At 46.5% G+C, this 23,077-nt stretch overlaps 1 protein-coding gene and 1 pseudogene across 1 annotated transcript in view; both read right to left on the bottom strand.

Moving 5' to 3' along the window:
• Znf704 (zinc finger protein 704) overlaps positions 1-23,077 on the bottom strand; it is a 183,253-nt gene that overhangs the window by 36,601 nt on the left and 123,575 nt on the right. The window contains exons 3-4 of the mRNA XM_021641349.2: positions 9,528-9,631; positions 2,719-2,945 (exon numbers count right to left, since the gene is read on the bottom strand). Of these exons, the coding sequence (XP_021497024.1) occupies positions 2,719-2,945; positions 9,528-9,631 (331 nt within the window). The remainder of the gene's footprint in view (positions 1-2,718; positions 2,946-9,527; positions 9,632-23,077) is intronic.
• On the bottom strand, positions 3,098-8,211 carry LOC110551017 (thyroid hormone receptor-associated protein 3-like; annotated as a pseudogene).

Genomic DNA, 23,077 nt, shown 5'->3' with positions numbered 1-23,077 from the left:
AGAGTACTGCTCAGCTCTCACTAGACTGACTCACAGCCCATGAGTGAATCAAAACTCCCTTACTGGAAGAACCTTGTTTAGACAGTCTCAACCTCCACTGGGTATGTGACCACTGCAAATGACCGTGGACTCAAATGGACACTAAGGATCTAAAAGAACAGGCAGGGAAATAAGATGATCTTGGCAAGTTGTACCAACAGGAACAGACCATTCAGGAAAACTAGTTATTTTTTCAGTTTCATAGCGCTGACACCCGGTAGTCAGTTCTCACACCCAGTGATTACAGTGTGTATCTACACATTTGTCCCTAACAGAGACACCGGTCACTGAGTACAGAGGACCCTGCGTCCTCACTATGGCTTCTGGCTACACAGACATGCTATGGGTCAGTCCTTTGTCCTTTGCCTCAGATGGCATGGCTGGGCCTGGTTATCAATGTACACATCCTGAGTTCCCATGTCTTTTAGGGAAAATTCTGAGATTTCTCTGATGCCCAAGAGGTACATTTCTTGAAGCCCACTCCCTTGGTGGAGATACAAATGCTGATAGATATTTTAAGTCATCCCTTTGTTGATGAGGGAACAGCCCTCTCTCATGGGAGCCATTCTGTCCATTCAGTCCAGAAAGAAAGGGTATGAGGGACTGTGACAGAAAAAGTGGCATTGTAAGCACTTACATTAATTCAGTAGAGACCTTTTGAATCACTGGAGGACAGCTTCTGAAACTATCCCAGCCCCTTCACACACCAACCTCTGCCCACCCTCCGAATGAAGCAGCTGCCCCTTGCTTCCAGAGCGTTCAGCATGTTGCCTGATGGTGCTCAGTAAATATAAGTACACTAAGTAAACAAGAAGATGAATAGTAGCCGTCCTGTTTTCAGGCTATTTTTTTTTTTTTTTTTTTAGTTCTCAAAGTAATTTTAAGTACAAAAGGCCAAGGCGATAGAACATTAGTGTCCGTCTTTTCACACATCACTGTGGGGAACGCTGAGTCTAGAGGAAGAAAACACCGAGACAGAAAAACCTAGTTCAGGGGACATCCTGCGTGTCGGTACTCACCTCCCACTGTGTTTGAGACACTAGGGCCTCTTGTTTGCTGCTCTGGCTGGCCAGAGTAGCTGGCTGTGAGGTTTTGGAGATCTGCCCATCTCCATCATAGAAGCCCTGGGATTGGAGACGTACACCCCTGCGGCCATCTTCACGTGAGTTCTGAAGATCTGAACTCCAATCCAAATGCTTACACACAGAGCACCATGCCCACTTTGGGGTGAAGCTCCCTGCTCTTTTCCTTTGGTGACTCAACTGTTCACTAATTTTGCTGAAATGTGTACACTACCCGCCAGAGCCAGACCAATGCAGCCTAACCGTAAGGTAAGAACATGATACCACATTATAAACTTATCTGTGGCAGGCGTTCATTTGCACCATGGCAGCGTCAGGGGGCAAATGTTTTGAGACCTTGCTACAATGCTGGCCACACTCACGAGTCAGGACTGCTTGCTCAGATACCCTGGGAATGGCAGGCTAAACAAGAGTTCAGCTCCACATCACTGACTATCCTGTCTGCAGCTAGCCATGGGTTCAATGCTAGCTCTCCTCATCAGGTGAGTCCCAGCGTCTCATGGACTGTCCTTGTGTAAAACGGACTCTTCAGGACAGTGTTTCTAGGAGAGACAGGATGCTGAGCAGAGGCCCTCTTTCCTGGTGCAGATGCCCTATTCCCTGGGGCATACCCAGACAGAGCCGTTGTCGTGCTTACTGCTGTGTATTCTGAATGATCTGAGGAAGCCAGGGAGGGTGCTAGACCAGGGCCACATCTTTGTTTTCCTCTTCAAACGCATCCAGGGAAGGGCAAAGCTGAACTGCATCCTCAAGGCCTTGGTTTGTTTTGTTTCTGTGTCATCATTAGGAATGATGGCACCCATATAAAAACCAGCACCGAAAGTCACAGTATCACATAATTTTCAATTTCAAAATGCTCTCTAGATTTAGTAGCACTGTTGCTACAGTCTGTGAAATGCTTTTATAAAACCGAGGGCGAAGGGTCACCAGAACAGCTGAGTGGGGAAAGGCGCTTAAGGCCAAATCTGAGTCCAATTCCCAGAACCCATGTGGCAGAAGTAGAGACTGAATCCAACAAGTGGTTGTCTAGCTGTTATGTACACACAACATAAATAAATGTTTAAAAAAAAATCAAAGCCCTGAGATGATGACAATAAAGATTTCTGAAGAGAATGAAGAGACTTTGGATGGTGGAGTCTGGGGCCAACTAACAAGATACATCCTGGAACCTCAACCTGAGTCCCTTTATAGCGCTGCTGTGAGGACCAAACAGAAGTAGAGTCAATCTACTGAGCCCAGATATTTAGCTTTTCTTTACATTTTTGTTTAGTAAACATAATTTTTTGGGGGATGGAAGCAGACACATTAACGTGTCAACTTTTATGTATATTTCCTGTCCATTTGTGTAAAAATTAACTCTCTTGGGCTAACTGAAGCAGAAAAGAGAAAAAAGAAAAAACAAAACTGGAAGCATGTAACCACAGGAAGTCCACACAAGGTGAGGGTGTTGACAGTACTTACGGGGATGGAACATGCATGGTGGATGGGGAACAGACATGGAGACTTCAGTCATTTTGTCAGAGGCCATTAAGGCACAGCGTGGGGCGCCTGCCTGTTCTCCTGAGGTCACTGGTGTAGGACACAGCGCACAACCCACCTTTCTCTTCCTGGGAATGGGTTCATCGAAGAGCAGGTTGCTGGCCTCCGCCTCGTCGATGCCATCATCAGGTGGAGCTGGGCTCCGGAAGGGCTTGAAGCTGTCAGCCGACAGTGGTGGGGAGGGCGTGGACGGGTTGGACTGGTCGCTGGGGGCACTCCAGCTCCAGTAGCCACTGCTGCTGCTGCTGGACGGAGCACCTTCCTTCCAGGACCCGCTGAGGCACTCTGTGAGCACAGGGAACAGCAAGTGAGGCCATAGGGAAGAGGACCAAGTTCTGGCCTCACCCCACATTAGGCTGTTACCCACCCAGTCACAAGGTAATTTCTAAGCACTTGTTTTAGCTAGGGCAGGGCTGTCTGGGCTCTGATGTACAGTGCTCCTTCCTTGGGATGGATGGAGCTATACGAAAACAAGAAAATGATCATCACTTCTTGTTTGCCAACCGTGGGGCCACTGGGTTTGTGGGATGCGGCACTCGAGTGAGAAATTGTCTGTGCTATCCTCCAGATTGCCCCAGCCAGTTCCAATTCTACCTTTTAATAAGGCGTTACTCAATGGCTATGGCTCTTGGGATGTATGCATAAGGAATTAGATTAAGAGTTAAGATTCTATGAGAACAGTAATTTCTCGATAGGCATCTAAAGTGACTTCCTACTGATGATTAAAACAAGTAACAGTGACTGATATTCTGACTGCTCGTACGGCCTCTTAACTTTCGAAGTTAGTGTATAAAATATTGGGCTTTATAATGGCATTTTCATACATCTGTGTCATTATGCTTCGTTCTTATCCTTCCCTGCGGCCTCCTCTTCACACGTACCAGTTTCTCCACTTCTGCTTTCATGCTGTGTGCTCCAATCCACCCTACCTCTTATAGGGCTCATCTGAGTCTCAAGCATTGCCACATCTGTCACTCAGGGTAGTGTCCCCAGCTGACACTGGCACAGGAACTTCACCTACCTGCTCTCTACCTAGAAAGTGACCCTGGCTGGCCAAGGCCAGGACCTGGTCCCCTAGTGGCCCTTGGTCCTCCAGAGCATGTAGGTCCTCTGCTCTGAGCATCACCTTACCTCTGTGGCCGGGATGGACTGCATCAGAATTTATTGGCAACGCCTACTCACTGGACTGGTGCTCGGTTTAACAGTGAAGTCTGAGGCAAAGATTTCTTCCTGTTAATGTCAGAGGAGGGGGCTCATGGCTACTGTAGATTTACTTTTTCTTTCAAGATGCCCAAACTTAAATGGCATTCATATAACACTTTCTTTCTGGATAACTTAACTTCCATATTTATATGCACTGTAACTATATTAAAACTCTAATTATAAGGGGGGAATCCCAAAGTGCATCATTAAAAAATATTATTAATGTCTGTGTAATTACTAATGAAGCAAAGATGTACCATAGACTTGCACTTGTGGAGAAATCACTACCCTTACCTAATTATAGATTCCCAGCAAATTTCTCAACTACATCAAGCAAAAAGTTGAGTCAAAACCACTGAGTTTTAACCTGAAGTAGAACATGCCATTTCAGGATGGTAAGCCTCTTCCTGAGTTAAAGGACCATTTACGCACGCTTGCACCTTGCTAGCATCACAAAGCAGTTTAGCATCTCCTTCCTGCAGCCTGGTGGGGAGAGATGGACAGATGCAGACCACAGTGACCTCCTGTAACAAGCCATGTGGCGTGAAAGCCAGCGGATTCCTTGCACACCCAACGATGTGCTCACACAATAATAAAATCCAGCCCACAGGCGGGATGTGCGGTCGCAGTATGAGGATCGAGGAACTGAGCTGCTTTGAGAACTAGCTATTCTCACAGTGTGCTCATTGCTTCATGTCACTGTGTCTGCTTACCAGTTTGAGAACTCTTCCTTCACTCTAACCAGGAAGACTAGGTGATACTGAATGAATTTCGGAAACGTCGCGATGGACTCAGGGTGTTGCTTAGGCTGCAGCATTTTCCTGTCTTCAGCATTAGGCAAAGATGTGGAGGGCCCAGCTGGGCTTTCACTTCTTTGCAAAGCTGCCTCCTAACAGAACCATCCTTCTCAGGCACAGAATAGGATCTCAACAGGCTCCCCAAACTCATGCATCATAATTCTGAGAATGACTTTAGTCTCCAAAAAAGCGAGTGACTTTGTCATTACAAGTTCCTTCCCCTACTTAAAAATTTGCTTCCGTTTCTAAACCAAATGGGAGACGTCTAATTCAGTAGTTAAGCAGCTATCTGAAAAAAATCTACTCATTCATTCATTTCTTTATTTAGAGGCAGGTTCTGAGCAGGCCAGATTTATTTGTTTGTTTATTTATTTTGACACAGCGTCCCTCTGAGCAGGCCAGGTTGGCCTCATTAATTCACAGAGCTCTGTCCGCCTTTGCCTCTTCAGGGCTGAAGTTAAAGGCATGCCCCATCACGCACAGCTAAGCAGATACTTTTAACAACTACTTCGCTACAGTTATTTATTATATTATTATATATCATATAGCTATAGTTATTTAATTTTAAATAAGTGCATACCGACATACTCTGTTGCTATGCTAACAGAAGTTTGCATTTAAGTTTCAAAATGTTTTTTTTTAAGGTGAACACTTCAATGTTTATTCACATGCTTTTTTTCTCTCAAGAATCAAAATTGCCCAAATTAAATCTTTCTGCTAATATTACTACATATCCTTTAAAAAGAAAGGGGGAAAGAGAGAGAGAGAGAGAGAGAGAGAGAGAGAGAAAGAAAATAAGGGCTTCTAAAACTTGGGATGGGAACAGACTTAAAAGCAAGTTCATCCTCTTAGCTCCAAATGAAATGAAATGAAGCAAACTTGGTTCCTAATGGGGGAGGGGAGAAACACACTCTCTCTTGAAAACCAGTGTTCCTGTTGTTATTACCAGGGCAGTTTCCTCTGCCCCGACCTCTCTCTCTTGCTGGAAACCAAAAGGCTCCCTGAGAGTCTCTAGTCCCCAGTCTGGATTTGTCAAAGCCTGTGCTGCTCTCCTCCCTTTCCCCTGCTTCTTCGCGGTACTCCTCTGCTTTGTAGGAGTGAGACGACTGCGAAGAGGAAGAGGAGGACCGAGGACTGTGACTGGTCTCTTGCTCTGCGATGCTTCTTCTGCTTCTCTGATCCGTTGGGGTTTTTCTCTGCTTTCTCAGATGAGCTTTCTCTTGAGTGGCTACAGTCTTGGGAATCCACAGACTCTCTTGATTTAGGATCTCTCTCCTTATAATTTTTATGACGTTCAACATCAAGGTGAAGATCAATAGGATCAGCCTTGTAGCCAGCTTCCTGGGGACTTCTTAATTCCTATGAGGGAAACCATGTTTTCTGATTGAACTGGAGGAAATGTCCATCCTCCTGTGTACCTCTGGGCTTCTCTTAATTTTAGCTGCTTCTGTTTGTTTCCTCTCTTTAGGTATTTAGCAAAGCGTTCATGCAATGTCATTCCAGAGGAGCCAAAGTGATGCTCTCTAGCATGATGAACAATCGTCACTATGTGCTGGGCAGACGGTTCTGAGGTGCTGTGCTGAGGCTGAGCTGACTGTATGTGCTGGAAAATGGAACAAAAGTTCTGCTCCTTTTGGTTGCTATGGACTAGGTCCCGACAAAGCTTTCGTTCCTGAGCCAATAAGCCACTGGGTAGAACAAGGTCCTCATCGAAGGAGTCCATCTGGACGCTGACCTGGGCCTCCCCCAAAGTCTCCTTTGTTTCCCAGCTTGTCACGGCTCTCAGAGACTTTTCCTTGGGGGAGGTGATGAACTGTTCTCCTGGACCGCCCTGTAGGCAGTTACCTGGAAATTCTTTTCTGCACAAAGCCCTTGTGCCTGCTTTCACTCCTCTTGGCCCCTCCACGCTCCTCCTTTCTGGATCTCTCCATGAAAGGCTCCTCCTCCTGCTCCTCTGCTTTTCCTTCCCTGTATGCACCAGGCTCTCCTACTTTCGTGAATTCTCTTCGTCCTGGTTTTTGCTTGTATCAGCTACAAATTTAGACATAAATTCGGGCTCATCATAAACTCAGGTTCCTTCCTTGCCATATCTTAGTCCTTACCCTGCTCATCCGTCTCCCCTTTGTGAAGTCAACCGTCTTTTTCTCAAAGTCATCATGGAGTTTACACCTTTTGAGGGACTGGCTGCTGAAGTCCATCTTGGAAGCAAACGGATCAGATTTCATTTTGACATCAGCATTAGAGACGCTCCCTTCCTCTTCCAGCTTCTCTTTATTGGTATTTGTTCATTTCTGCTCCTTACCCTTCCAGTTCTCCGTCTGGTCTTCCAGATGCCTAGTGTTTGCTGCTCCTCCCGAGCAGCGCTCTCCTTTTTCTGAGATGAACCATACGCAGAGCCCGCGGCTGGTGGACTCTTACCCACGGGGCTCTTTTTGGATGGACTCAAAGACCCAGAGCCATGATCGAACTGACTATGGTGTGTTCCAGACCGATATCCAGCACCACGTGACAAAGATGAGCCCATCTGGGATGCATTAGAAAAAGAAGGACTAGGTTTTGGCACAGGGCTAGGGCGTGGTGACCTTCGCCTAACCACCACAGACTGGAGGGGGCTTCTGAGGGTTGGGCTTCTCTCCCAGGCACTCAGATCAGAGACTGAGGCCCACGATACAGGACCAGTGGTGGTAGCATCTGGGTATAGCTTTGAGCTCTCCGACCCTTTCATATCTTGAGAGGCGCCTCCAGAGAAGGTCTTGGTCTTAGTCTCATCTCTCTGGTCAGTTATCCTTGGAAGAGGGTTTTTTTTTTTTTCCTCTTTTGTAGATCCACAAGTAGATGACTCAACTCTGCTGTGGTTGGAGGATGAATGGGAGGATGAGGAACGTCTTGATCTTTCAGAGGATGACTTACCAGAGTTCCTAGAAAGGCTCCTGGACTGTGGTGATGGGGACCTTCTCTTTGAGGACTGGGATCTAGAACGGCCCTGACAGAGCTGTATGCTTACAGGTAGTTCTGCCAATTGGAACGGCAGTTTCCATAGTCACCTCAGTTTTACTGGCTCCACAGATAAAAGTTCGCCTACGGAAATAATAGGGCCTCCTGTAGCCTCTGTCGTGACCTCGGAAATCTCGACACTGATACACTCTGGGGTGATTTCTTTCTCTGTTATGAGCTGGAGAACATGATCTGGAACCTAAAACTCAGCCTGTGCTTCCGTGAACGAGAGACAGATCGACTTCGGGACTGAGACTTTGAAAATGAATGAAGAGAGACAGAGAGATCTGGATGCAAATCTTAAGCAAGAAGAGCGAGACCTAGACTGGGATTCGCTTGTTTGTGACATCTTGGAAGATATTATGCCTTGGTAGGATCAATGAGTCAACTTGAACTGCCTCAAAAACACCAGCACCACTGGCTTCTCTAGTTTACAGCCAGGTATAGTTCTTTGGGAGGCGAGGGAAGGCTGGGACCGTCTCTTGAGGCTCAGGCCAGCCAGAGACGCATTATAAGACGCTGGACTGGCCAAAGTGACTAAGTGACTGTAGCTGTAGTCTCAAAACGCAAAACCAGCCTGAAACTCGCCCCCACCTGATGGCACACCCCAAATGTTATTTTAAAATTTAACCTTTAAAATAAAAGAAACAGTAGAAACGTTCTCAATTAAAAAAAAAAAAGATGTGTATAGTAAAAAAAATAATGATTAATTTAAAAATATCTTTTCCCCCTAGGGATTCAAATGTATTACTAGAATGTTTTGGGGCACCCCAATTTTGCCTCCAGCAATGCAGCCTAGCTCAGAATGGCAAACCTGGATATCCATTTGCTAGGAGGCTCCCAAAGGCCAGGCCACTAAGCAAGAATGACCACTTCATGTACTTACGCAGGATCATCTATGTGTATGTCTGTACTTAAACACACATACCTACACACATACATTGTGTTTGCAGCCTGCTATCCCAATCTAACTGTCTACTGTCTGTGTGGGTCACTTTAGAAGCTCTCTCATGGTCTCACACTTCTAGCCAGACATACATGGGACCTGTCCCAATAAAGTGAGTAATGTCATCCCTCCATCTTCATCTCCCACAGTCTGCTTTCCTGCTTTGTCATACAGATTAAATGAAGCAACGTCACAGCACGATTAGGAGGCAGGCGTGGAATCGGGAAGACAGGGACTAGACACGAATGTCTACCATTTACAAGTGTACACACGCCTTGGTTTACTTACCTGTAGTGACAACAGCATCTCATAGGCTTGCTGGTGGAAATACGGTGAGATAAAGCAAGTAGCATACTCAGGCATAGTCAGGGCTCAGTCCACATGTAGCCAATAGGAGGCCACGACTGACGGTCTGCTTCCCAAAGGGACTATGCACGCTACAGGAGCACGGACACTATTTACAGTCACTGATAGGTTCAAATCATCGAGGTGGCATTGGATAAATATATACTGAATTTGTGAATGGACTAAGTAATTCTCTTTGGTTATGAAGTATGGGATAATGCTTTTACAAACGACTGGATCTTCAGTGAGTTCACAGATCCAACTACCTCTTAATCAAAAAGAAATTATGCTGTGAAAACAAGTTCATTAGACTATTCTCCATTTACAGGAGGAAAAAGGAACACAGTACTGCATAGATGTGTCCTGGGAAGACAGCAAACACGCGATGGAACTCCATAAATGTGAGCTGCCTAGGTGAGTACATGAGAATGCTGGGGTTTTTCGGAGGCGGGGAGGCTGATGGCCCAGATTTCCCCACATTTTCCCTGAATCAGAACCAACTGTTCATTTGGGAGGAATGAGATTCCTAGTAGAGGCCTTGTTCTTGGTGTTAATGGGCACGTTCCCAAAGACGACACTCACCATTAGGCCGAACGGGAGGGCTGCGGACCAAAGGGCTGGTCGACAAGCTGGTGAGAACCATTGCTGCCGTCACCTTATCCATGTCCAGTTCCTCCGAAGATTTTCTGCAAAACAGGAAGTAGTGCTGTTTGTTTGAGCTCACTTTACCCATGGTGGCCAAGCATGGTATTACAGGCTGCCGCATTTACTTTCTAAGGAAAATGCAATGTTCTGCTGGTCCATGTATAGCTAAGAGACCAACTGACCCAATCGGTGCCATATATACCAGAAAGAGGAGGGCACTTTCAGTCATTGTTCATCTAACAAGTGAACCGATGAGCCAGGCAGATGCTGCTGCAGGCATCAGGGACAAAAAAACCAACAGGAATAAAAGACTTTCTGATAGTGGCAAGTGCTAGGAAGGGTGTTAGCGGTGGGTAGAGCGGTGCCTAAATGTCTCTGTGGTGATGGGATGGTCCGGAGAACGCAGTCCTGGGAGCAGAAAGAAGTTCATTCCCACAGCAGTGGTTGCCTGAGGTACACTAGGTGAGTTCTCCAAAGAGGCGAGCTGCAGAGCTGTCTCCACTGGTCCCTGTGCCAATGGAATGTGTCGCCTGTCACTGGACACTTTCAACAGGCCCACGAAGATGATAGAGTTAGTGTTTACAAACAGAAGCTGAGCTGGCATCATGCTGATTGCAGTTCGGGAAAGGCTTAACAGAGAAAGGAAGGTGGTGAGATAATTGACAGGATGCAGAAAAAAATTGGTGGGGGCAGCAGCTAGTGACTCTGTGTGACTGGTGGGGAGAGGGTGGCATCTAGGTGGCTCCGCTATTAGCAGGAGCACTCCCAAGAGCCTCCACTGAAATGACAGCAACTGGAGAGAGGATACCCCCCCCCAGATGCCCTTTACTCTGTGTGCTCGCACCTGAGTGTGAATGTTTACGTGGGTGGGTGTGTGGAGGGGCTGTGTGATGAAGCGGAGGCCCCTGGCTGGTGTTGGCAATCTTCCTGTATGGCTTTTCTGCCTTACTCACGGAGGCAGGTTGTGCCAGCCAGCATGCTCAGGGGAGCCCCTCTACACCTGCTGAGGCTGGGACCATAGGTGAGCCCCTCACAGGTAGCTGGGCTTCTAGTGCTCACACCACCAGGCAACCCCCTCAGCTCTCAAGCTTGGCTGTCATTTTCTCTTCCACATCCTACTCAGGGAAGAATGGGGCACAGAAACAGTGAGGGTGATCACTGAGTGAGACAGAAAGGTTGCTCCTGTTTAACTCTGGCGAGCTAACCATGAATCTGTAGGACACACAGCAGGGGGACTAGAGTTGGCTTATATACACTTATTTCTACGGAGAAGATAAATCTGACATAAAATGAATGACACTACCTCCCAAGAGATGAACATTTTCCAGTTAGGGAACAGTGGAAGCACAACAGAGGATTAATAAGCCACATCTGCGGATGCCTTGTCACTTTGACAAATGTGGCTTCCCTTCACAGGTGTGAAGGGACTTGTAAAAGCTGTGAACTCTAGACCTCAAAACTTCGTAGCATTGCTTCACAACTGAGTGAAAACAAACAAACAAAAACAAAATAAAAAAACCTCTCCCCAAGCCAAATGGCTTTCCTTGCAGGGGTCTTTCTGAAAAGTTAACTTTGTCTTTTTGAGAAAGCCTGCCTGTGAGGCATTTACTAGAGTAGGAGGGCTGAGGTTGAAGGCCTGCCTTAAACGTGAGCTGAGACACTCTTTGCTTCTCGACTTCACATACAAGACCTCAAGCTCCTGCACCATGACTTCCCTGCAGTGATCGGCGGTACCCTCGAACTGTGAGCCAAGACAAACCTGCCCTTTGGTCACTCCTGTCAGGAACTTTGCCACAGCAATAAGACAAGCAACCAACACAATGCTCAATTAGTTTCATCATTAAGTTAGAGAAAACTAGTCTGACTCTCTGATCTCCAACATGATACTAAGTTATTTATTAATTTCTTTTGCCCAAGGTAACAGAACCTTTGACATTTTCCCATATAATTCTTCTCAAAGTCCCCTATGTGCTTATTTCCCAAGCTGTTCCATTTAATATGTAAATTATCCGTTTTGGTGACTGGCAAATAAAAATATTTCTATAAGCAGCCAAGCAACCTTTAATCTCAGCACTCCAGAGGCAGAGGCAGGCAGATCTCTGAGTTTGAGGACAGCCTGCCAGGGCTACACAGAGAAACCCTGTCTTGGAAAACAAAAACAAACAAACATCCTCTATCAGCAACAGGAGCAGGGACAATAAAACTGCTTCCATGGGAGCTTACAGGAAAATGGCCTGCCCTCAGAAGCAGGAGACACTGCACACACACTCAGTTGCTGTGCAAAGTTTCTGTTCATCACAGCATACAGTGTCCCACACCCAGTGAAAGGGGGTACTGCTTTCCTAAAGATACGGAGTCTCCTGAAGCAGCACCAGGGAAGGGGGGGGTAAGGTATCTTCATGCTCCCCTGAGTGTTCTGCTCGCTCAGTTTCCCACGAAGTCATGCTAACAGACGGAAGAAATAAGGAGAAAGGGGCCGCCGGAGCTTTGTAACACTGGTGTGGGCAGTGACAGGCACTGGCATCTTCGCTCACAAGGCTAGGTTAGAGCTTCTCTTTGTGATGGTCAAGCCTTCACTGTCAATTTAACTGGATTTCAAATCGCCTATGAAACCCATCTCTGGGTAGACCTGTGAGATTTTTTTTCAGAAGATTAATTGAGGGCAAATGCTCCCGAGTGTGGGTAGTGCCACCCCACAGACTGAGCTCCTGGGCTGTAAGGAGGAGGAAGAGCTAAGCATTCACGTTGGCTGGCCTTGCTCTGCTTCCCAATGGTGAACACAGTCTGAGCAACACTTACACTCTCCTGCAGCGATGGGTGGGACCTGCGAAATGGTACAGTATAGAAATGATACAGTTAGAAATGGTACAGTGTAGAAATGATGCAGTTAGAAATGGTACAGTGTAGAAATGATGCAGTTAGAAATGGTACAGTGTAGAAATGATGCAGTTAGAAATGGTACAGTGTAGAAATGATACAGTTAGAAATGGTACAGTGTAGAAATGATGCAGTTAGAAATGGTACAGTGTAGAAATGATACAGTTAGAAATGGTACAGTGTAGAAATGATACACTGTAGGGGTCTTGACTGAGTTTGTTTTCTCTGCCAGTTAAAAGAATTAAAAGGCTAGAAACATCTGAAGCACAACAGTAGAAAAATCTCGGGCACCGCAGACAGAATGAGCAGTTAAGAAAGGCATTTCCATGGGTAAGAAAGCACACACATGCATCGGACACACAGAGAAAAGCAGAGGGGGACTGAGAATGCGCAAAACCCCAGGCTCTACTTGAGGCTTGGTGCTTTTACAGCCTTTGAAGTCTTCCTCTTTACTCAGGGGTCAGTGTGCAGACGGGTAAGGTGGTTGCTTGGTCTGCAACTGTGTGTGATGTGTCCCTGTGAGGCCTTTAACTTGTTGAGCCCATCCTCAGGGGCCTGCTGGCAGGAGGCGGAAGCCTCGTAGCTTTTTGTCTCATAGCTTTTTTTGCCACGAGAGTGAGGAAGAAGCTGGCCACGTCGGAAGTGTGTCACCTTTACACCTAGCCACGGCCGTTCTCCCTGTCTGCCTACCAGGGAATCTAGCTCCTGGTCTCTCAAAACTGTACAACAAAATGAACTCCTAAGTGGCTTCTAACCACAGCAATGAGAAAACACACAACTAATACGCTGTTATTAACAAAAGTTCTAAAACTAGCTTGAGAGGAGCAGGTAGGGACCCGGCGCGTGGAATGACGTACTTGAGAACGAGAAGCCGCCGCGACTTCCTAACAGTAATTGTCAGACATCTTTCCACGTCCATCTGTGTTTCAAACACCCTTTCCCCCAATTCTCCTTGGATCATTTTCACAGTCTTTTTTTATACATCAGGCAAACCTTTTGTTTTCAGAGGCCTAGGCGATAATTCAAAAACTGGCTCTGATGGAAGGCCAATGGAGCTACCACGCTAACTTCAGGTTGGGAGTTTCTCCCATGCTGGCCAGCGCCCGGAGTGCTGGATGATTCTGGGGAGGTTGCCAGGGAGAACTGTCAACAGTCTCACTCATTTGCTGACTCTGCAGTCTACACCACTACTGACCAACCAGCCAGGATGCACCTACGCGTACAGCACTGGAAGGTCTTATGGTGGAGACCAACCACTCTCTGTGGGAACCGGGATCCTCTCCACAGGAAGGTCCTTCACATCTGGCGAACGCCTGTGGCTGGGACGGTCAGAGGCCCTAGGCTGCTGCTTCAAAGTGCCAGTGCTGACCTCCACAGGGAGCTTCCACCAGCTTCTTCTGGGCTGGACAGCAGGGGCTGCAGAGACCTAAGTGGTGAAAGGGCTCAGAGGACCCTGTGGGAAGGGAGCACAAGAGCGGGAGGATGCGGTGAGGTGGTGTGGAATGCTGAAATCAAAAGCAGCTGTGAGCACCCGAATAAAAGATGGGAAAGGGGAGGGGCTTGCAAGGTCCACCCCTCCCATAGGACCCATGGGTAGCTAATGGATGCTGGAGGGATAGACCGTTTTCTAGTGTTGTCACTGGTAAGGTACTCATCACGTTCCTGTAGATAACCTCGTGCCCCTTGAGCATCCCCAGTGACTGGCTCACCTAAATAAATACCTAAGTAACATGCAAATTTAGGAAAGGACAGAAAAAGAAAAAAGTAATTAAGGTAGAAGTGGAACTCACTGGGAAGAAAGGATCAAGGAGAGGGAGGCGGAGAAGGTAATTGGTGTAAACGTGATCAAAATACACTATATCCATGTATGGTGATCAAAATACACTATATCCATGTATGAAAATGTTACAATGAAACCCATTATTCTGTATAAGTACTAATAAAACATTAATAAGAAAACTCAAAAAGTTGGTTTATGTGATTTTTAAAATGAGAAACAATAGAGAACACATCACCATAAACTATGCATTTATTTTATATTGCTAAAACTACTAGTACATTCAAAGGAATTACTGGCCCTCACAGAGATTTTCAACACAGAATCAAAAGAATACAAAGTAGCGTAAACAAGTATTTATTATGTTTGTTTAGCTTTTGCAGTTTTTGGAGACAGGGTCCCACTATGTTTTCCTTGCTAGCTTGAAACTTGCTGTGTAGATGGGCTGGCCTTGAACGCTGCCGCAATTCTCCTGCCTCAGCCTCCAGAGTGCAGGGATCATAAGAGTATGCTACTACCCTGGCTAACCAGGCCGGACTACCTTTGTGTTCTCCATCAGAACTGGAGGCCACCGCCCAAAAAAAAAAAAAAAAAAAAAAAAAAATCAAAGGAATACACATTCAGCATCACTTAACCCAGACCTCTCGAGAAGAATCTGGATCAGGTCCTTAGAGGCTATAGCCTGTGCCGAGTTGTGTTTTTGTTTTTCTCTCTGTTAATTTCTTTTGGTACTGTACTATCTAATTACTGATTATTTTAGTGCGCAGATCAAATCCTTATAATTACCACTAAGAGATGATACATGAAGTAGAATCCGCTACGCCGGGAGAGAATGGCTGTAAAGCCTGCTGGTACATTTAGGGTGGGTGGGAGGCAGCGCTTAGGGTCAAAATGAATACCCTCTCTTACTTTGAAACCAAATTTACCCCTGCAAGCCACACCAGTCCCACACTGACTAAAGACAGACCTAACTAAAGTTAGTCTCTCGTCCACACTCAACTTGAGTTTTACGGAACTTGGTAGTACTTAGAATTACGGTTAAAAGAATAGTAATCATCACTGCCATTTTACACATCATCCAGGCCTCATGTTGAGCCGGCTTCCCCTGGTGAACAGGGCCTCACGAAGGCCAGTCACGTCTGAGAAAGGACAGCAGGAAAGTCCTGGTCCACTGAGGAGTCTCACGTTAAGGAGATGTTGGGAAATGAGTGGGGCAGTACACAGGGCTGGGCATACCGAGCTGTGTGTTGCTTGTGTTCTTGTAACCCATAAGAAGCCACAGTGCATACAAGAACACAGGGGAAGGAGGGCGGGGATCAATCTTTATTTTAGAAATGGGTGAAAGGAAAACACATGGGAAGGAAAGACTCTTTAGAGAGGGTGCTCAGCTGAGTGAGGTTTCCATCCAGAGCTTCTGAGGACTTTGCTGAATTCTAGTAGAGCCAGGCCCTGGATCTCGGAGAAGAGGTGGCAAAAGTAACGGCAAAGCAAAGAAGAGCAGAGAACACAGCTTTGCCACAAGTCATCAGATGTCTCTGATTCGGTCTGTCTCACTACCTACATGACCCTGGGTAAAGTCAGAGCTGAGTCACTCTAAACTGTTTCTTCACCTAGAAAAGGGGTATAAGATTGGGCTTCTGGGAGGATTAAAGTAAAAAAATACACCTGAGCACCAGCACGAGCCTCCGAGTTCCTGCCCAAGTCCAGGTTCACCAGCTGGTACTGACATTCAAATCCATGAATACACCCCTGACCGAGGAAAGGGGACAAGAGCAGGCTTCTTCCTCACTCCTTACTCAAAACCAGCAGTAGCAGCTGTCTTCTATGTCTTTCCCTTTCTCTGAAGCCCTGTCTTCAGTGTGTGTGTATGTCCATCTCCTGTGGTATTTCATGAATGACAAAGCTGCTCCAGGCTCTTCCTACTGTAAGAGGCCTGTATAGCTGCAGGCCCCTCACTAGGACCACAAGTTGGTGCCATGAGAAAGATACAGCTTAGCACATCAGGGGTCTCTGCACAGAGCCAACACGCCACAAGCCTGAGCAGATTTTGTACCGAATGAGTCTCTTCTATCTGTTCTCTGGGAGTGCTGTGTGCCAGAGGCTGCCCCAGATTAGAGACTTAATGTCTCCAGATAAGGCAACAGCCCGCCTCTGAGCTCCAGGTCAGTGGAGACCTAGACGTTTCTCTCTCTCTTTCTCTCTCTCTCTCTCTCTCTCTCTCTCTCTCTCTCTCTCTCTCCCCTGTTCCTTTTCTCCCACTCTGGCAATAACTGCACACCAGAAGAAAGAGTACCGAGCAAGAGGACCTGCGTAGGACGGGTTTCTGGGTGGTGAGTGAGGCTGCTTTGAAGAGGGATAGACTGAGCCTAGTGTGCTGTGCTGCCTAGGACAGCCTCTTTCTTCTGTGAGGGTCTTCCTCCTTATCCTCAAGGTTCTAAGGGGCACCAATGGCTCCCAATGAGATGCAGTGGGAACAAGCTGAGAAAGGTTCCTGAGCAATCAGATTTGTTTTTTCAGAATGTTTTCTCTGGCTGCCTGTGGAAAATGACTTCCTGGAGTTTAACAACAGGTCTGTGGCAACAGGCTGCTGGATGATGTCATCTGTGACAGGAAGAGGAGAGCAGGAAAGTGTGGGCAATCTCAATTCGCACAGGCCTCAGGTCCCAGGGTCTCACAAGCAGGCCACAGCATGTACGGCCCTGAGCAGTCAGCTGTGGCAGTGCTTACGTGCTCTGCCCTCATTTCTGCCTTTTTTCCTTTGGAGCCACTTCTTGTCTCGAATTTCTCTGCTTGGAGGCTGTCAGCTAACACCGTCTCCCCTGACCGCCTCCAGCAGCACCTCCAAGGGCAGGCATTACACCCTAGCCTGTCATGAACAACATTTATGCACAGTTAAAGTGCTATAAGAACAACATTTATGCACAGTTAAAGTGCAGTAAGAACTGAAATAGAGATAAATCAAACCTTTCTTACATTAATACAAATCCAGTTCCTGTCAACTACTAAAATCTGGTGTCTGGACCGAAATCAATCACTTCCTTCTGCTTTCAGTGCTCGGTGTAAGCGCAGGGCTGTGCATGCAAAGGAAGAATTCAGTCTCTGCAGTCTCATGACTACCTGGAAAAAAAGATCTAGAACTGTAAGCCCTTCTCCTGGGGAAGCTGGAGGGCCCATGCCCACTCTTGGAATCCAGGAGAGTTTTCCTAAGAGTTTGGGAAATGAGATTTGATACTTATTCATGTGATTAGGCACAAAACCATCTTTTTCTGTAAGAATCTTCTAAGGTGTGTGGAGGTTTCAATGAGAATGGCCCTCAAAGGTTCATATATTTGAATGCTTACTATCAGGGACTGGTGCTACTTGAGGAGAGTCTGGAGGTGTGGCCTTGTTGGAGCAGGTGTGGCTTTATTGGAGGAAGTATGCCATAGGGGTGGGCTTTGAGGTTTCAAAAGCCCAAGCCGGGCCCAGTGTCTCTCTCTCTCTTCCTGCTGCCTGTGGATCCGGATATATAACTCTTCAGGTGCTTCTTTAGTACCATGTCTGCCTGTGTACTGCCATGCTCCCATGCTCCCATGCCATGATTATAACGGACCAAACCTCTGAAACTGTAAGGAAGCTCTAATTACATGCTTTTTATAAAAGTTTCTGTGGTCGTGGTGTCTTTTCACAGCAATAGAACAGTGACTAAGACAGATGCTAACATCTCTAATGTAGGCACTGTCCACCTTCTTTTTCTGAGATGGGGTCTCTCACTGGGCCTGGAAGTTGCTAATTAGGCTAGACTGGATGGCCAGTGAGCCCCAGAGGTCTACCTTTGTCTGCCTCCCCAGCACTGGCATTACAAGTGCTTGCTACCATGCCTGGCTTTTTCCACGGATGCTGGAGAATCATATCCCATGACTGCATGGCAAGCAAGTTACCAAGTGAGTGATCTCCCCAGTCATACTTAACAAATGCTGTGTCTTTTAAGATTATAGGGAAGCTCAGCCGAAGCATTCTGTGCTCAAATAACAGAAAAGTTGACACATCCCCACAATAAGGCAACATCAACTAAGATTTCTGAAACTACCTGTGTTAAAGATCAATGTTAAAGTTTCTAATTCATGATGAGCGGATACTTTTATTAAATACATAAAATTAATGGCCCTTGGAAATCACTGCAAATTTTAAGCCATTGGAAAATGGCAGGGCCCAAGATGTGCTGGTTGGAACTAAACTTAGATGAGGAGCAAAGGTGAAGGATGCTGCAACGCTCTGGCAGGATGTGTATCCAGTAATCACTGGATTCATCTCAGTGTTAACAGGGTTGAGGAAAGAACCCTGGGGTCGCCGGGGGAAGGAGCAGGATATCTGCAAGGAAGGGAAGGGTCAGAAGGAGTTTCGACGTAGCAGGCTTTTCCAAGAGCCCTCAGCACAGGAGTACAACATGGGAGTGTGTGGTGAGGACACTGCAAACCCAGATTCCCTAAGATAACGAGCAATGGCTTACCAGCATGGGGACAGAGAAATGACTGGTTCTGAGTCCCTCCTGCTTTCAGGATGGAGTCCAAAGTCCCACATGACCTTGGCCCCCGTGGCCAGAGTCAATTTCAACCCCTTTCCCCAAAAGTGCGGGGCAGGATGCTTTCCCAGGGCTTGGCAGTCCTCCCTGAACAAGCAGCCAGGCTCCCTCTTCCCCAGACCTTGACTCCATCTCTGCCATCTGCTGGGAACGAGTCCCTTCTTCTCGCCTGCTCCCACCTGCCCTCAGCACTCAGCTCGGTTCTACTGCTAGAAGTTTCCCTCTACCAGCTGTGTGGTGCTTTGCCAGCACCCTCGTGCTCTCCAGTGAATGCTTATTGCATTTCTATGTTCTCTGTCTGCCCCTGCACAGGCCAGGGCTCACCCAGTCTTACATCTCTCCTCTACTCTCCACACCCCCAAACCCCCTTGCTTAGTAAGTTCTTCATAAAGCTTTTGGGGACACTACTAGTGACAGTTGCTGAGGGGTGACAGGCAGGGAGACCAAACTGTCTAAAAAGCTCCTGTGGTTATCCACGCTTACATTGTCATCTTGTTGGGCTTGCTGATTTCCTCACTTCCTCTTACGGAAAGCAAAGGAGGTTTTTATCTTTTAAACAGAACAGCTCTGCAAATGGTTTTTTGTACCGCCAGGCCCTCCCAAAAGCTATTCTACCTAAGCAAAAATGATTTTTCTCCAGTGTCTGTGATAATTCTTCCATACTCACAGAACCTCAAAGAACCCAGTGGGGAGCTCTAGAACGTCAAATTGTTCCCCTGAAAACAATTTGTCTGATTAGCTGGACCTGATGCGAGTGAGCAGGCTCACAGAGCACAGATCGGCAAAGCGCCGTCAGCGCCCCCCAGTGGTCTTTCACTTTGCAGGGCTGAAGCCTTTGACTACAGCCAACATGGTCTTCCAGGAGCTACAGGCAGTAGGAAACTGTGTTCTCTGAACACGTGATCACAACATGGTGCGTACACTTACACGTCATGTGATGAAGAAGACCAGTGGGAATGTGACAAATTCTTTTGATTTTGTGAACTTTGTGTGTCTCTGTGTATACATACATACGCATGTATGTTTATGTATGTTTATGTATGTTATATCTGTGCCTATATGGGTTGGTGTTATGTTCTTTGCAGTGCTTGCAACTGGGCCATATCTATGTGTATCTGGGTCCTGTGTGTACTGGTGCATGTGTTTGTGTGCATGTATGCATCTCTGTGTGAGCTGTGTGGGTTCTGTGTTGGGTATCCGTGTGTGTGAGGTGTCTGACTCCCGTATGTATGTGAGTCTGCAATTTTATACTTGTTCCCTTGGGATGTGAGTATCCCTGGCTCTGCTTCTGGGAGCAGCCGGCCTTTTTCTTCCCAGGTCTTGGAGATGAAGTCCTACTAGTTTCTCTACCGCACTTTACATGTGCCTGCTATACTCAAAAGTCCATGCAAGGCCCCCCTCTCTCCAGGAACCTCTTGGCTAGGCTGCCTCCGGCCAGGCTGGTGTCTGTTTGGGCTATCCGCCAGCTGTTCCGTAGTCCCGCCTTGTCAGCAGGGCCTGCCATTCATTCAAGGACAGCAGGGTCCACGATAATGGAAGGCCGAGCCCTGTGTCATCCAGGAGCCTGAAGTTAAGCAGTCTGCTTGCTCAATCATGTCCTACTAAACCTCGGAGAGAAAACTGTTATCAAAACGGTAGCTCTCACTCATGTTCATGCTGGGTCATCCCTGATGTACTGTGGGGCTTGTTATGTTATTGCCTGGAGGCCTCAAACCCATTTATGCCCCACCAATGTAAAGAGCTGCTAGCCACGATTATTTTATGCAAGAAATTGGGAGAAAACAAGTCCAGTGTTTCCTGGCTTGCCAACTTAAGGACTATGGATAAGGTCACTGTGCCTAAGACAAAGCCAAGCAAACAACAAAACCAACGAGGCTTAAAAGACAGTATTTATTTCTGCTGCCTCCCCTTGCCTGTAACAGTAACTATTATGCAGGCTCCAAACTGACCCCTTCTTCTAGCTATGATTAGTGGCCACTTATCTATCTGTGTAAAGAGGAATCCAGTCATCTTTGCCAACCAAGCCACTCCAGTAAGCATCCTAGGACATGAGTGGGTCTCCTACTCCATCCAAAAGGCTATTTTGCAGTCATGGCTGCCCAGGTGTCAAGACAGAACTGGGAATGTACTCGGATGCTGAGGCCTCACCTTTCTTAGGCCCCATCTTAGCTGTGTAGAGACGTGCAGGCCCTCGTCAAATGGGCACACTCCTTCACATGTCCTGTGGTTGGGGGATTGCTAAGGGATTGATGTGGCAGATTCAGTCCCTTAATTGAGGCACTTAACTTTCACATCTGGCTTCAAGAGGAAATAATATAATCTTTAAAAGATGGTTGTCTTTTCTCTGCAGTCATAGACAATACGTACTGCAAATCAAGGATGCTAGACTTCTGTACTTTAAGTTGCCAGTGTGTGTTGATGTCACCACCACATTCTACTAAGAAACAGACTTCCGACTTCTTTAAAGGAAACTCAACCAGCTGTTGGCCAGCCCTGTCTAAGAAGTGGCCCAGGGGCTCTTCAGACAGCTTACTGGTGCTCTTTCTCACCATCTCCACGACTTTGCTTCTGTCTTTTTTGCTTATTTGGGGACGGATCCCATAGGTAGCTCTGGCTGGCCTGGACACTATGGAGACCAGGCTGGTTCTGAACTCCGAGATCTGCTTCTGCCTCCTGAGTGCCAGGATTAAAGGCATCACACCTTGCCCACGACTTGGTTTTCAACTGCAGGCACAGACACGATTTTCTGTGATTAAAATATTAATGTGAACTAATTAAATAGAGTTCTATATTTAATTTTTTATTCAATTGAAAATGAGGCTATAACATAAAGAATTTCTTTTTAATTACTTATCTGTGGCTTTGTCTACATTGGCGAGAATGTAATATTTAAAAGTTGAAGACAAGCTGAGTGGTGGTAGCACACGCCTTTAATCTCAGCATCAAGAGGCAGAGACAGGTGGATCTCTGCGTTTGAAGCCAGCCTGGTCTACAGAGAGTTTCAGGACAGCCAGGGCTATAAACCACCCTGCTTCCTCAAAAAAAGAAGTGAAAGAAAATGAACAGATTACATTATAGGCCAGTTATCCATTATGGAAGGCCTCCCCCCCCATTTTCATTTGAGACAGGCTCTCACTATGTAGCCCTGGTTGGCCTAGAATTATCTATGTAGACCAGACTGGCCTCAAACTCACAGATATCCCCCTGCCTCTACCTCCCAAGTGCAGGATTAAAGGTGAAGGCCAGTCATTTTTAAAATTATTTTCACTAGCTTTCTTTTAGTATTCTCATAACATCCTTAATATGTTTTTATTCTTTAAAGCCACACTTTATTTTAGGTATAGCAATGTACGTTACCTACTAAATAACACCGTAATAGAATGGCTTGTTTACAGCTTTAAACCGAATAAAAAGGGGGAAAAATTTCGAACCACAAAACCCCTCCTTCAAAACAAAATTTTAAAATCCCTGTAAGAAAATACATTCAGTGGCTAGTCTGTATTGCACTAAGTGCCAATAGAATTTAAAAGAAGAGTTCAGCTTTCACAATCTGCTCAACAGCATACCATCTGTGGACTGAGAATGCAAAGGTGGTTCTTGCCACTTCAATACCCAGAAAGCTGAATTCTCTTACCCACCACACGATGAGGGGGGATTCTGGAAGAGTCTATCCTAGAAAAAAGTTAGCTTTATTGATGCAGGATGTTTGATCTCATTGTGAACCCCGAGATTGTGACCTGTAAAAACCTGTTTCTACTTGTGGAGTGCCTCAGCCCTAGCACACACCTTTGATCCAAAGGCTTTCTGTACACAGGATTAAATAAAGCTAACCCTAGGTCAAGAGGTGGAGAAAGTAACCAGCTGACAGGGATTAGGCAGAAAGGAGGGACTTTGAGGTGAAGGGTATTTAAGAGAGCATGGAGAAGAAAGGGCTTTTCAGATTTCAGCTTTTGGCTTTAGGCTCTTTCCTCCTGGGTGAGCAAGCAGGTCTTTTTCTCCAGGGCTGTCAGCTGAGCTAGCAAGCTTTTGGGTTGGTTTCTGGCTTTTTCTTTCTGGAATGTCGACTGAGTAAGAAGACCAGCTGGGTGCTTTCTCTGCCTCTCTGAGCTAGTAGGTTTTCACCCCACTATCTGGCCCTTGAGTCTTTATTGGTAAAATCGAACAGCTGGGATTTTGTTTTTATAAAAACAATTTATCACCTCTTTCATGACATATGTCGGACTGTACGTTTTCCCTTGTATGCAGATCCTGGTCTAGTACATACACATACAT

This window comes from Meriones unguiculatus, chromosome 6 (genome assembly GCF_030254825.1).
Source record: "Meriones unguiculatus strain TT.TT164.6M chromosome 6, Bangor_MerUng_6.1, whole genome shotgun sequence".
NCBI classification, from domain to species: Eukaryota; Metazoa; Chordata; class Mammalia; order Rodentia; family Muridae; genus Meriones; species Meriones unguiculatus.
This window is presented reverse-complemented; position numbering and strand designations above follow the sequence as displayed.